This window comes from Silurus aristotelis (genome assembly GCF_946808225.1).
Source record: "Silurus aristotelis genome assembly, chromosome: 12".
Lineage (NCBI taxonomy): Eukaryota > Metazoa > Chordata > Actinopteri > Siluriformes > Siluridae > Silurus > Silurus aristotelis.
In genome coordinates this window covers 23,253,449-23,267,060 of record NC_139585.1, presented here as the reverse complement: position 1 = coordinate 23,267,060, position 13,612 = coordinate 23,253,449, and the positions used below count along the sequence as shown (strand labels likewise).

The 13,612-nt window shown below is 37.1% G+C and overlaps 1 protein-coding gene across 6 annotated transcripts in view; it reads right to left on the bottom strand.

The window, feature by feature from the left end:
• Window positions 1–13,612, bottom strand: part of myof (myoferlin) — a 35,385-nt gene that overhangs the window by 642 nt on the left and 21,131 nt on the right. For 4 of the 6 annotated variants that reach the window (XM_083556879.1, XM_083556878.1, XM_083556881.1 and 1 more), the window contains 31 exons: window positions 13,505–13,612; window positions 13,152–13,344; window positions 12,840–12,995; window positions 12,592–12,723; window positions 12,313–12,476; window positions 12,097–12,211; window positions 11,844–11,946; window positions 11,613–11,752; window positions 10,278–10,448; window positions 10,046–10,145; window positions 9,842–9,919; window positions 9,546–9,727; window positions 9,098–9,256; window positions 8,892–8,993; window positions 8,515–8,676; window positions 8,256–8,421; window positions 8,056–8,129; window positions 7,316–7,414; window positions 6,277–6,405; window positions 5,961–6,116; window positions 5,635–5,726; window positions 5,367–5,537; window positions 3,755–3,903; window positions 3,519–3,658; window positions 3,155–3,243; window positions 2,976–3,071; window positions 2,013–2,154; window positions 748–847; window positions 470–660; window positions 273–382; window positions 40–187 (listed from right to left, as the gene is read on the bottom strand). The exon at window positions 13,505–13,612 is cut by the window's right edge and continues 2 nt beyond it. In XM_083556879.1, the coding sequence (XP_083413005.1) occupies window positions 40–187; window positions 273–382; window positions 470–660; window positions 748–847; window positions 2,013–2,154; window positions 2,976–3,071; window positions 3,155–3,243; window positions 3,519–3,658; window positions 3,755–3,903; window positions 5,367–5,537; window positions 5,635–5,726; window positions 5,961–6,116; window positions 6,277–6,405; window positions 7,316–7,414; window positions 8,056–8,129; window positions 8,256–8,421; window positions 8,515–8,676; window positions 8,892–8,993; window positions 9,098–9,256; window positions 9,546–9,727; window positions 9,842–9,919; window positions 10,046–10,145; window positions 10,278–10,448; window positions 11,613–11,752; window positions 11,844–11,946; window positions 12,097–12,211; window positions 12,313–12,476; window positions 12,592–12,723; window positions 12,840–12,995; window positions 13,152–13,344; window positions 13,505–13,612 (4,117 nt within the window). Of the gene's footprint in view, window positions 1–39; window positions 188–272; window positions 383–469; window positions 661–747; window positions 848–2,012; window positions 2,155–2,975; window positions 3,072–3,154; window positions 3,244–3,518; window positions 3,659–3,754; window positions 3,904–5,366; window positions 5,538–5,634; window positions 5,727–5,960; window positions 6,117–6,276; window positions 6,406–7,315; window positions 7,415–7,516; window positions 7,526–7,881; window positions 7,948–8,055; window positions 8,130–8,255; window positions 8,422–8,514; window positions 8,677–8,891; window positions 8,994–9,097; window positions 9,257–9,545; window positions 9,728–9,841; window positions 9,920–10,045; window positions 10,146–10,277; window positions 10,449–11,612; window positions 11,753–11,843; window positions 11,947–12,096; window positions 12,212–12,312; window positions 12,477–12,591; window positions 12,724–12,839; window positions 12,996–13,151; window positions 13,345–13,504 lie in introns of all 6 variants that reach the window. The other 2 variants (XM_083556877.1, XM_083556876.1) reach the window with 2 other exon arrangements.

Here is a 13,612-nt window from a genome sequence, read left to right as displayed (position 1 = left end):
CAGCTCATTAATCGCTATACTCGATATTCTTGTCCTTACCGGTAATGAATAAAGAAGGATTCCAAGGAATAGCAGCACTAATATCAATATAATCAAACCAATAAACAGCCACTTGAATCTTCTCCATACAATGAACTTCAAGGTCTTGCATGGGTTCGTAAACCAAAAGAAGGAGGTTTCCGGTCGGCTAAATGAACACAAGAAACGATATGATAACAAAGGTGAGCATTCTTTAAAATTTTAGGTATGCTGTCATGGCTGCTTGTGATTACTTGGGTAAGTTGAGCTTTGGATTCATGTTGGGTTCATCTCTGCCTTTTCCCGCTGGCCTCTCATCTGCCTCCTTCTCATTGACTATCTCCAGTGTCATCTCTACTTTCCCCTAAAAAGTAGTTTCATGTCAAAAGTAGTTTTATCTCATTAAAATCAATCTAATGAATTGACATTGCGTTAGCCATTGTATACATACACCAAGCTCCTTATTTCCATTCTTTTCAATATAACAGGGCCACCATCCTCTGACAGACTTCTGGGCAAACAGAGATTTGGACTGGTCATATTTCTGAGCTGTTTTAGTCACATTATCCAGCATATGCAGGCTGCATTTCTCAGGTGTTTTAGCAGGCGAGATGAGATTGTGCAGATTCAGTTCAACGGTGCCTGGGAAACATAACAAATGAGAACCCTCTATTACACGAGCAGGAGAAGTTTAGCTGTCTCATAAACACAAGAGGCAAGAAATCTTACCAAGGTAGTCATCCAGGGAGAATTTATCATTGTCCCATATTTGGACTATCAGCTGAGGGGGGATTCGGAATTCTGTTTTGTCAAGGCTCCAGAAATGTTCCTGTTCAAAAGAAAAACACCTTCTAAAATTTTTTTTTTTTAATAGATGAAAACATACAACTTCCAAAAGAAGCTTTTGCAAGTTTGCAAGTATTTTATCATTGAATAGTGAATGGGCTGGAGAATACTTGGTTATTATACTTAAGTATTATTTTAGTGAATTCGTATTTTACCCGAGTGATACTAAAACTCAATACTTATACTTTTACTTTATTACATTTTAGACAGAGTTCTTTTTCAGCCAGGGCTATTCTCATCCAGGCCTTGACTTTTTATTACGCACCATTAGAATGAGCTACGTTTATCATTCAATCAAGTTCAACAAAGTTCAACAATGATATCAAAACTAGCAGGAATCGTGCCTATTTGTAATCCGTAGTGATGTTATCATGCTATACAATGGGGTTGGCGGTGTAGGTGTAGCTATTTGATAAGTATCAGTTCTTCTTGCCCTTAAAATCAATTTTTTATTTCAATATTTTATAAATCTTGTCATCTATTTTATCTTTCTAGAAAAAGCTTGTTGAGAAACAATTCGATAACTAATTAAACCAATGTAGTTTTCTTCGCTAATGTCCGGTTACAATGGTATCAGTTCCAGTAGCTAATGTAATTAGCTATGCAGAAAGTCAAATCTTAGCTAACATTATAGCTAATATTGCTAATATTTTACATGGGCTATTAGATATACTTCATGATGATACATTATTGATTCATTATTGGGTCATGCGTATGAGCAGCAAACTTACATAAAAAATAATAGTAAATAAAGCCGTATTATCAACCTATAAATTAGCATTTTTTTTTTTTATTACAAAAACTTACTTTTGGGACTTTGGGACTAGTTTAGTTTTAGATTTAATTTCAGTCATTTATGTACATACTTTGATTTTGAATTGAGTATGATGTTTACACATTATCTATACATTTATTTGAGTGGAATTTCTCAGTACTTGTTCTACACCAAGTCTGGAACCTCAGCACCAACACATGCAGAATTGCAGGAGCATGTCACGATGATTTTGAGTTACACATTAGCCATATTCTATGTTTAGCTAACCAGAACTTTGATAATATACATTAAAATGACGCTATAATTAGAGAGTATAAATAATTCAGTTTATACACTTTAATTATATTACATTTATAACTTGTTGATGCATTACCTTTTTGGAAACCAGGCACAGTTGCTCAGCAGGCAGGTAATCAAACTCAAAGACATATCTCCAGTTGAAATTTCCATCCCCGTCAAGAGATCGGTAATGGACATCAGTTTTTTGCTTGTCCTCTTCCTTTCCTGCCATCCACCTGTGAATGTTACACAAAGCCAAAAAAATTAAAATGCTGAATGAAAGAAAAAGCACTGATTATGGCTCTACACTCTATGGACAAAAGTATAGTATATGCCTGGTCTTTTCAGCTATACACTATGTGCTTCTTCCCCAAATTGCTACCACAATGTTGGAGGCACACGATTGTCCCTTCACTTAAACTACGAGACCCAATCGTGTTCCAGCACGACAAAACCCCTGCACAAATCCAGCTCCATTAAGATAAGCTTTACATGAGTTGGAGTGGAAGATCTTGAGCATCCTTCTATAGAGCTCTTACTATTACAATATTCACTTTACTCTTTTACACACCGCACTGTGCAATATACAGTTTACTGGTGGCGCTATTTTGTGTTTTGTGTATTTGTCTTACACTCTCTTGTGTTGTCTGGCACTGTCCTGTATTGTCTTGCACTGTCTTGTGTTGTCTTTGCACTTTTTAGCCCTGTGTTTTCTGTGATGTAGCTCTATGTTGTTTTATGTATCACCAGGGTTCAGAAGGAACGTTGTTTCATTTTACCGTGTACTGCGTCAGCTATATATGGGTGAAATAACAATAAAAGCCTAATCCTATAATCTTTGGGATGAATTGAAATGATGACTGTAGCACAGACGTCCTCACCCTACATCAGTCTCTGACTTTACAATCATCCTTGTAGCTGAATGAACAAATCTCTCTACAAGCACAATCCAAAATCGAGTGGAACATCTTCCCAGAAGAGTGAAGGTTGTTATGATAGCAAATAAGGACTAAATGTGGAATGGTGGATGAAGTGAAGATAAAATTCTTGCATGTACCCTTTTACATAGATGTCACTCATCTTCTCCCCAGTGATGCTGGTTTCATCCAAAATGACGTTGGTGGTGTTCCAAACGATGACACGCAAAATGTGCCTGGTAGAAAATAATAAACCGATGACTAGACATATGAGCGCCAAAATGTAGTGGCATTAAAAGTAACTGAGAGTAACCTTTACTTTTTAGCTTTGCGTGGAGTAATGTCAAATGGTGGTCCAGGAAGTCCAAGGCTTTTGGGGAAAACATCAACCCACATTTGAAGACTTCCCTAAAACAGATACAAATACAAACTTGGTTTTTATATCCGTTTATACAACTATAAGTATTGAATTCCTAAATCCCATTGGTTAGGAATTGTAATTCAAATCACGTGTATATTAATGTGTTTGTTTATATCTAATATGTTATAATTTATATAGTAAGCGCACATTTACACTGACCTAATGGCACATACACACTACATAATCAAAAAAGTCTATTAATAAACAGATTTTTAACTAAGAACTAAGTTCGGCGCATTACGAAAACGTATGCATTATAAACCTGAGACAGTGTTGGCTGAAAGGTGCTGTAAAGCGTTCTGGTTTCCACATGCTCTTGAACGAAACCTTGGGTCCTGAGTACGTGCAGAGCGATCCGCTCACTCGGTGGGCCCAAATGATGGTGAATCTCTTTGTTAGCCTCTACAGATATACACAGCTGATCAATATGAATTCAACTCATCTGGAGAATGTATTCCTTTAGAAGGCACAATAGGTCATAATAATTAAAAAAGTCACCAAAGTCAGAGAGCAGATATTCTTGGCCGTTGAAACTTAAGGTGTTTCCGTTGTCCTCAGATCGAGGAGGAGAGACTCCCTTCATACGTGCATGGTTCTGAAGAATCTGCGATGGCTTCAGCTGATCTCGCCATTGATTCGTCCCGGATCTGTTCTCATAGGAATAACATATAACGTAGGTCAGAGATTATTTTGATATCCAATTCATTAATTTCAAATAGATAAAAAAATCGCATACCGATCGATTGATGTAATTATGGAATTGCAATAAAATGTTACTGACATGGGATAAGAATTTTATGAAGTGCTTATGTTCTCCATTGTTTTCAAATGTAAAGTCATAGTATTCCATTCATTTCTAACGGGTTCGGATGCACTTTTTTTTTTTGCAATCAATGATTTGTTTATTTCTGACCAATCAAATTATAAATCTGTCACGATCAGCTAGAGGAGGTGGATGCAAAAGGGTTTTTTTCTGGAGTTTAATAAAACCAAAAGAAAACCCAACTTAGATATCAAAACATGAACAAAGTTTTGGTGTAGCCATGGCAATATCTATAAATCAATAAGTGAACAAAAGCAACTCCATGTCTTTAAAGTTTTCAGTGCAATCGAGTCAATGAATCAATTGTTTTTCTGACTGACCGCCAGCACTTTGATTAAGAACCAACAGTGGCACAGTATAATGATATATAACAAAGTAATGTTACACAAAATATATTAAAAATATTAATTAAAAATGGACATAAGTGATGAAATGCAACCCAGGCCTCGTCACCCTACTGTAAATCAGTACCAGACTTTACTAAACTTTTACTATCCTTGTGCCTGAATGAGCACAACTCTCTACCAACACACTTCCAAATCTAGTACATCTTCCCAGTAGAGTAAAGGTTATTATAACAGCAAATGTGGACTTAATAGCCATGTTTACATGTACACTATTTTGTCATTCCGATTATAATCATTCTGATTGAAAGATTCGGTGGACTGTTTACATGAGACGTTATCTAAGTCGATATGGTGTTTACATGTGCCACCTTTAATTACCGTCAGCATGGAGTTTATTATCAATTATGCGTGTTATTTTTTTAAGTGTTGCCCTTAATCAAGAAACACCGTGCATTTGTAAACTACAGCTGGAAGGAATGTGCAAAATATGGGGGCAGGAAGCTGAGCTGGTGGCTGTGCATCTCAGTTCTACCCCTCCCTCCTCTAAAAAAACAAAAGGATGTGGATGAAGGTCCGTAGAAAGGACTGATGTGAGCGGTTTGTGTTACTGGAATTTATTGACCTGGAATAGAAACGAAACTTTTGCATGAGTCGCCGGTCATTCACACATTTGATTGGCTCCAGAAGAAAAGCGGAAGCTGTGCGGAACACCGTGTTGTTGCAAATAAATTCGGTGTTCACAAGAGCATTGTAAAAAGTTTGGGAATATCTTCTGAAAGGAATCGGTTTAAAGCGTTAAAGGTTAATTGATGTACAGTAACACATGCGACAGAGTGCGTTATAAAATGGACCGACAAATCCATAATGAAGTTTGACTACATTGAGTTATATCGCTTAGAAACAATTGACAAATTAAAGGTTTGTGTATATGGTTTCTCACATGCAATAAGTCTGTGGCAAGCCACAGTAGGACCCGAAACGAGAAAGAAACCGGTTCTCCAGGTCAATCACCGTCTCTCCAACTTTCTCATCACGAGTAAGCAGATCAAAGTCATAAACAGAGATCTTCAGGTCTTTGTCTTGAGGGAGGAAGCATGACATCTCAAACATTCTGTTGTTGAGAAAATGGAAATGCGGTTAACTTTAATGAAATCGAGAACTAACACACGAATGACAGCAATCTGTAAACACGTAAAAAACCATGCTACCTTCCAAACATTGGACTCGTGGTATTCGGTATGTAATTGTCTCGGTCATCAATGGTCTTCTTTCCCAAAGTGATCTTAATGTATGGATCGCACTACATAGACAAAGGTTTCAGCAACATTTAAAAAAGTGAATTGTACAGAAACGGATGAAAAACTATATTGTTTCGCTACTCGATTCTCGTGATACCCTGTTTGTTGATTGCTTAAAACATTGCCTGATTGTGACTCTGAGTCTGTTTGACGTTAAGTGCCATTGTGTTTATTATAATAAATATTAAGAGGATTAAAACCTGCGCCTGCATCAGTGCCTCTTATATGACACTTACTAAACCGTTGTTGTCCTTGGGTTGCAGATCAACCGCTCTGACCACGTAGATCCTGACAATGCACTCCTGAGGACCGCTGTCAGGAAGCTCTCTAAACTGCTGTGGAGGTGAGGGGATGGCCGGGTCATCTGAGAGCGGGTAGAGTTTGAACGCTCCCTGAAAAAACGGTAGGTCAAAAATACATTAATAAAAAAGTAAATGATTCTTGCTATTAGAATTCAGTCTATTACTCTCAGCTCATCTTTTATAACCACAGAAATGCCCCCACTTTGGGACGAATAAAGGTATATCTTATTATACTGCACGTTTTTTTTACCTTAAACTCCCCAACTACAGAGGGGTCGTCCTCACCGGTGTCGCTCTTTCCCCGGAAGAGTTTGAAGGTGTTACAGAAATCAGTCAAACCCTTATAATCAGCGATATTTTCAAGCTCACAGTTGTACACCTGTAACAATGTGCACAATTCAGTCACAGTCACACCAAACAAAGTAAATACAGGAAGTCTTCGACTTACGGTTAAGACGTGTTATGATGACCCAATTGTAACTTGACAACATGGTAAGTTGAGTTATGGCCTAGTCTACCCAGGAGTCTTAAAGATTGGTGAACGTATGGGGTATTTTATTGGGATTTGTTAATAATTTCACAAATTACAGTAGATAATTTAGCAAAACAGAACAATTGACACTACCACAATGTATAAACTTTACAGTATGTATGTGGCAGTGGGAAAGTGAACATCACCGCTTTATGAGTGGAAGTTGTAGCTGGACTCGCTCTGTTTCAGTGTCCAGTGACACCAATAAAAACGGAGAGAGACAAGAGCTAGAATTGGGCTTGAAAACACCAATAACACCTATGTCGTACCATATACATACTGCTACGTTTTCTGCATTAATTCACATTTTTTTCGAACCACCGTGACTCAGGGACTACCCGCATCTGCTCATCTTGAGCCATGCCATCTTGGAAAATTTCATTTACATTTACATTTGCGGCATTTAGCACACGCCCTTATGTACATAAGTGCTTTGAGTCTCTAGTAATGAATAAATCTACACTGGTACGCCAGATTACAAACTTAATATGAATATATCTCTTGAATTCTACAAAGCAAACTTGGAAAGTGCTAATTTAAGTGTTTCAGGAAGAGGTTGGTCTTTAACTGTAGCTTGAAGATAGCCAGGGACTCTGTTGCACGAACATCTAAGGGAAGTTCATTCCACTACCTCGGTGCCAGAACAGAGAAGAGCCTTGAAGTATACTTACCTCTCAGTACATAGTACTGTTTATTTAGCTAATATTTATTCCAGACAAAGATGTTTTATGTACTCTGACTTAGAGATCAGCCTTACCTTCAGGGTGTCATATCCTTTCTGAAGGTATGGGCCACATTTCTCATGTTCTCCAATCGAAGCATAAAACTTACTCCACCAATCAATGATCTCTTTCTCCTATAATGCAACGTAAAGCAAAAAATATTCAATAAGCACCAACAAGCTTGGAATGCTGAGTATTATTCTAAATATACTATAGAATATATATTTCAAAATCACCTTCTCTTGCTGTCAGGTTTGATCCCCAGAACAGAAAAAGAAGATAATGTTAAACATGAAATTAGGCAAAAATAAAAAATAAATCAAAATATATCTTTATATATAACATAACATATAACATATATAAGACTTGTTGTGAGTCAGGTTTAAACTCTGTATAGCTCTAAATCACACAGAGCTTTGAGCAGCTATGATAGTGAGTGATTCATGATATTTGAATCATGATAATGAATGGATTTGATTGATTACGTCCCAATTTCCAAATGATCAAAGTTTTAAAATGTAAAAAGCAGAAAAAAATTATGAAGTGATTTCAGATTCTAATGAGGAGTTGAACACCGGCCATCTTGAAGCATCATTTATACCATACATACACGGAGTGGTAAAGGTGGAGCCATTTTGTCAAACGCTGTTGAGATGCCGTGCATAAACTGAAAGTCACAATGCTGACGGTCAGAACATGCTCATGGACACGACTGCATAAGTGCCCTAAAATGAATCCAGGTTGTGATGAGTGATGAGACTGTGCCTAAATACACCACCTGTGTTTCGAGAAGAGGCCTTTCTTCTATGTTTATGTGGAGCTCTTCAGGAGCTGCTGCCATTAAAGCCACTGTAGGAAAGACAAATATAAAAACATTTTTAAACATTTAACCCACAATAGACATTTTCTCTTTACAATACAACATCTTACAAACACAATGTACCTTTAAGATTATTAATATGTACAAGAAGGTACCTTTTGATGACATAGCCACTTCAGCCACAGTGCTATACGGGTCACATCTATATTCTTCCAATGAGTCAATGGTGCACTGGCCTACTACAGGGGTCCTCCCAAATGGCCTATGATCAATAATTTTCAGCACAATTGGAGGTGTGTACATCTCCTCTTTGGGCAAGAGCTTCAGGATCAGGTAACACATGCTAATTAGTTTATTAACATCCAAATTGGCTTGTTCTTATAAAAAAAAAAAAAGCAAAAAAACACATCTTACCACTTTCATATGAAGAATATTTCCAGGGAAATTGGGATTCTTTTTCATGTTCTTGATGACTGCAGACTTAATCCTTTCCCCTCCACACTCCACCACTAAGCTCGGGGAGGTCACCGGTGCCAACTGGTAAGTCTTCATGTTGCGCAAACCCCATGCCAGAATCTACACAAATCACAAGTGATTAAAAAAATACATAATAGTGTTTTGCTACCTGTATATCCAGACGTGGTAACAAACAGTTCAGAGAAGAGTAACCATCTTTCCTAATATTTATCAATTAACAAATATTGCAAAAAAATTGCTATATATCTATTAGTATGAAGGTGGACCTCACACTGCATATATCTATGTTCAAATATAATTTCAACTCAGTTTACCTCGATGGCAGTGAGCTGCACTACAGGACGGACCCCCTGAGGCACCATGTATAGCATATCACCTCTCTTTGGTGGGACAAGAGGAAGTTCGTTCTCATTTCCCTGAGGAAAATCACATTAGACATTACACAAGTTATTGAAATTGATACATAATCATCGATAAATTCATACCAAAAATTACATACTGGATATTACATATTATATACCTTGTTACATAATATGAGTTCTGCAGAAACCAGTATTTGTCCAGCAGGCACTTCCTTATGCAGGACAGGACACCAGAGAAGCTTAGGAGATATGTCCATAGCTGGGTTTAGCTTCACTAATGGCCGGCAGCTACTTCTGCCCAGTGCTTCGTCTTTGCCCTGAAATACACATAATCATAGTGAAGTATGTATAAATGATGTTACAGTGTCCTAAATAAGAATACTTAAACTTCTCCAGATGTTGTCCTGTTAAAACCTAAAAGCCGGAATTGATCAATGTATTGAATTAGATATAATCTATTGCAAACTTGCTTTGGTTAAAAAAAGTAATTAAATATTTTGAAGTGTGCTGTTATTGGAAATATTTGATCCTAGCCTCAACTATATTTTGTCTATTAACTTGGTGTTTTAGACTTTTTAAATGTAGGTTAGAAAAATAAGAACAAACCACTTGGTCACTGTCAAATATCTCCAAAACAACTTGAGGTGGGTTGCGGGCAAGGATTTGAGGATCCCCGTAGATTTGCACTCTTTTGAAGATAAGAGTTTGATCCCAGGTTGGGTTCAAGGTGGACTTGACAATTTCTGTGGTCTTGCTCATGTGCAAGAAAGACACATGCACATATGGATCTGTAATTAAACCAATTTAAAAAAAAAATCAAGATATATTACAAAAAAAGACTTAGTTTGACTTAATTGATATAAAAACAACAACAACAACAAGGCAGATAGGGGTTTACTTACCCGAGAAACTATCTTTGTCCAAGGCGAGCAGGTTTCTGGCCTGGTAAACATAGACTCGTAGATGGTATTCAAAAGCTCCTAAAAATAATAGACAATAATTAGAAACACAATATATTACTGTTTACACTCAATGAAATGAATTTCATTTTTAAATGCAAAAAAAGCTTGAAAACCATGAAAAGCAACATTAAGAGTCTTACTTACTGTCAAAGGTACATGACACATTGGGTGTGTTGGCTCCAAACAAGTTAGTGGCATCTGATTTTGAACCTTTTTCGTCCCCCTTTTTTTCCACATCCATACCCTGTAAAGTAAATCAAATACAAAACCTTAAGCCATGGCATATTTAATATAAATTAATTAAATTTGTTTATTTATTTCAGTAACATGCACACTGTAAATTGGTGCTGAGGGAAGAACCGTTAAGTTTACTCACCAGCGCCCCCTCTAATTTAAAGATGGCTGACGGGCCAATGCTATCAGAAGGTTCCATTTTCCTTCTCCAGCGTCGGCGGCGGAACGAATCGGAGGAGCGCTCCTGTTGGTGGAACTTCCATCCAATAAGAGATGTAAACTCCCAACCTTCTGGATCTCCTGTATCTTTTTTCTAGTAAGGAATTAACAATGCAGAAAGGAGAATAAGAACATTTATTATTGCGTACTGTAATACATTGTATATCTATATCTATCTATCTATCTATCTATCTATCTATCTATCTATCTATCTATCTATCTATCTATCTATCTATATATCTATCTATATATATATATATATATATATATATATATATATATATATCTTTCAGTTTGGTAATTAAGATCTGAGTTCCCTCAGGAACGTATTAAGTGGCAGACCACAAGTTTGTTTAGTCTCCGCCTTGCACTTGAAAACATACACAACAATGGTGGTATAAAAAAGAAACTAGAGTTAGCACAGTGTCACTATGGCTCCTTACTCCGTGCTGGAAATACAATTTGTTTTGCGCAAGCATGAAAACGCCAAAGAATCTAGAGCGCTAACGAATCTAAACGTAAAAAAACAATATTGCTAGCTTAGCCGTTAGCCACTGCCGGGTTAGTGGCTAACGGCTAAGCTAGCGCTATTGTTTCTTTAGCGCTTTACGTCCAGTTTCAAAAATGTTTTTAAAAGGAGAAAATCCTGACGATTCCCCCATATCGAGGAAGTGAATAAATGAAGGATGGAAGGAATGAAGACATTTGTTAAATTATGTTGAAATAAGAACAGTTAAACGGAACATGTCTTTAAAAAATGTAATATTTAAATGTAAAACACACACATGCATACACACACAAATGAACCAAATGGGGTCCACAAATGTAAATAAATATAAATGTAAATGAACGTTTCTATAATTTAATTTCATCAATTGAACTTTTGCCAATTAAATTAATTACTCAATTTAATCAGTATAATAAAAAGTGCATTGCATTAATTTGATTTATTCTATTTTATTTAGAAAAATATAAAAAAATATTATTTTACATATTATTAATTCAAGCACACACTTTATTAATACATTTTTTTAAAAACTCTTCAAATGTTGATGCTCACAAATGTTAATATAATAAACTGCGTTAATAAAAAAAATTTTTGTCTTGCATTTTTTCCCCTAACTACAGAAATTGTACCGAACCGTGACATAAAAACCGAGGTACCTACCGTAAACCGTGAATTTTGTGTACCGTTACACCCCTGATATATATTATGTGTGTGTGTATATGTATTTTCCATATAGCTGATAGGCCATACCTCAGGACCTGCGGTACCACTGGCCACTTTTTTGCGTGGCCTGATTTTCCTTCTACGGCGGTGACAATGGTACATTTTCTCAGCTGCCACCCATGACTTGGGCTTATCATCAGGAGGAATCGTCATGCCATATTCCCAACCTTTTAACCAAATATTCACAGTCACAAACTCGTACAAAAATTCCATCTCATTCCATCATTTTATTGCAACTTTAAATGTAAGGAAGCTAACCTCTCTCATCCACTGCCCTTTTGTCATCAAAAGTCCACTCATCCATCCATTTCCATTCATGAGGGCACTCTATCTCATCCGGTGAATGGGTCTTCTCTCCATTCTGAAAGAAGGTACCATCCTTTAAACTCTTTAAAAAAAATTCTCAGGCCATTTACAGTCATTTCCAAGTCAAATACATGCATCACATGCTAAAATGTGTCAGCGTTCAATTTTTAAGTCTGTGTTGTAAATTGTATCCTGATTTCCTTACCACGTCTGTGTACGGTTCTGACGCCGCTGCCCACTCTCCTCCGGGATAACGAGTCTGATTCTCATACACTTCGTCCACAAACTCACTGTGTCCAGCATCAGCTTCCGTCATCAAACTATCACACATCACAATACAATAACGGTCAGGATACTAATCAATCAAAATTAGACACTTTTCTTTTAAAATCAAGCTAAACATATAAACTAATATATGCACCCTTTCTCTGGATCCAAAAACCATTCTTGGTCCCACTGCCAGCCTCCAGGGGGCAGAAAATACTCCCGCTTCAGTTTCACTTTGCCAGTCACATCAGAGAACTTAGGGCGATTTAGCAGACCAGAAGTACCCCACTTGCCCAACAATTTCGCCTGGTTCTCATACTGTCAGAAAGAAACAGCTTTTTTATGATCTATCCATTCTCAGGCAGTCTCACCAAATTGTGAAAGTAATTCAGAATATAAAATATCCCTTTAAACAACATATAAAAAGATTTACCAGTTCCGCGTAGACAGTGAAAGTTCCCTCAGCATACGCATTGAACTTTTTCTCGACTGCAGCTAATCCCAGCCACATATTTACACGTATTTGAGCCGGAAGCTTACAACCCTTGTTTTTGTCCATTGGGTACTGCAGAAGAAATCAGTTAGCTTTCCAGAACTAAATATTATATATAGTACACGAGTAGCACAAATACTCAATGTTAATACTTTAGCAGTAATTTTCTATTAATATGACAATAATACCTTTAGAAAAATGGTTTGAGTTTTTCCACAGTACTGGCCACACGCCTCCTCACTGTACACTGAATAGAGAACTTGATGAGCTGGAATGCGGCTGTAGGCCACCCGTTTCTCTCCCCGCAACATCCAGATAATCACATCAGGCATGCTGTTCTGGGGCTGTTGAGAACATAAAAAAAACATAAGAATGATCAGATGAACATCAAATGCAATACTGTATACAGTAATTAAAGCACTAGAGTGAGTTTTGTGAAGCAAAGATTGAACCTAAAATAAAGAAAACAGATGTTTAACAGGCTCTGAAAAAGTATCCACCTCCTCAGCCAGGTGTTTAAGTTTGTCCAGCCAGCCATCAATGGTGTTCACAGTCTCGGCAATGTTTTCACCCTCCTGTAGCATGTACTCAGCTGCAGTCATGATGCTCTTCAAGGAGGTGTCCCGCAGCTTCCTAATCTGGATGTCCAGGGCTGTGAGATTAGCTGTACCCTCCAGGTCTGGGAGTTTCAAGCTAAGAGGAACGGGTTTGGATTTAAAAAACTCTGGTGCAACACTGAAGGCAAACATTTATGTCAGTCAACCATTACATGATGGTATCAATATGACATTGGAAATAAATCCTTTTACCTAAGCATCATATGGTGTGGGAAGAAATGAAAGAAAAAGCTCACCTGCTGATGTCCTCCATGAGTTGGCTTAAAAGTTTGCTCCAAATCTCAAACAGATTTGTCTCGGAGACTTTCGCCAGTATTGCATTTTTTAGCTCGGTGATGTTATCT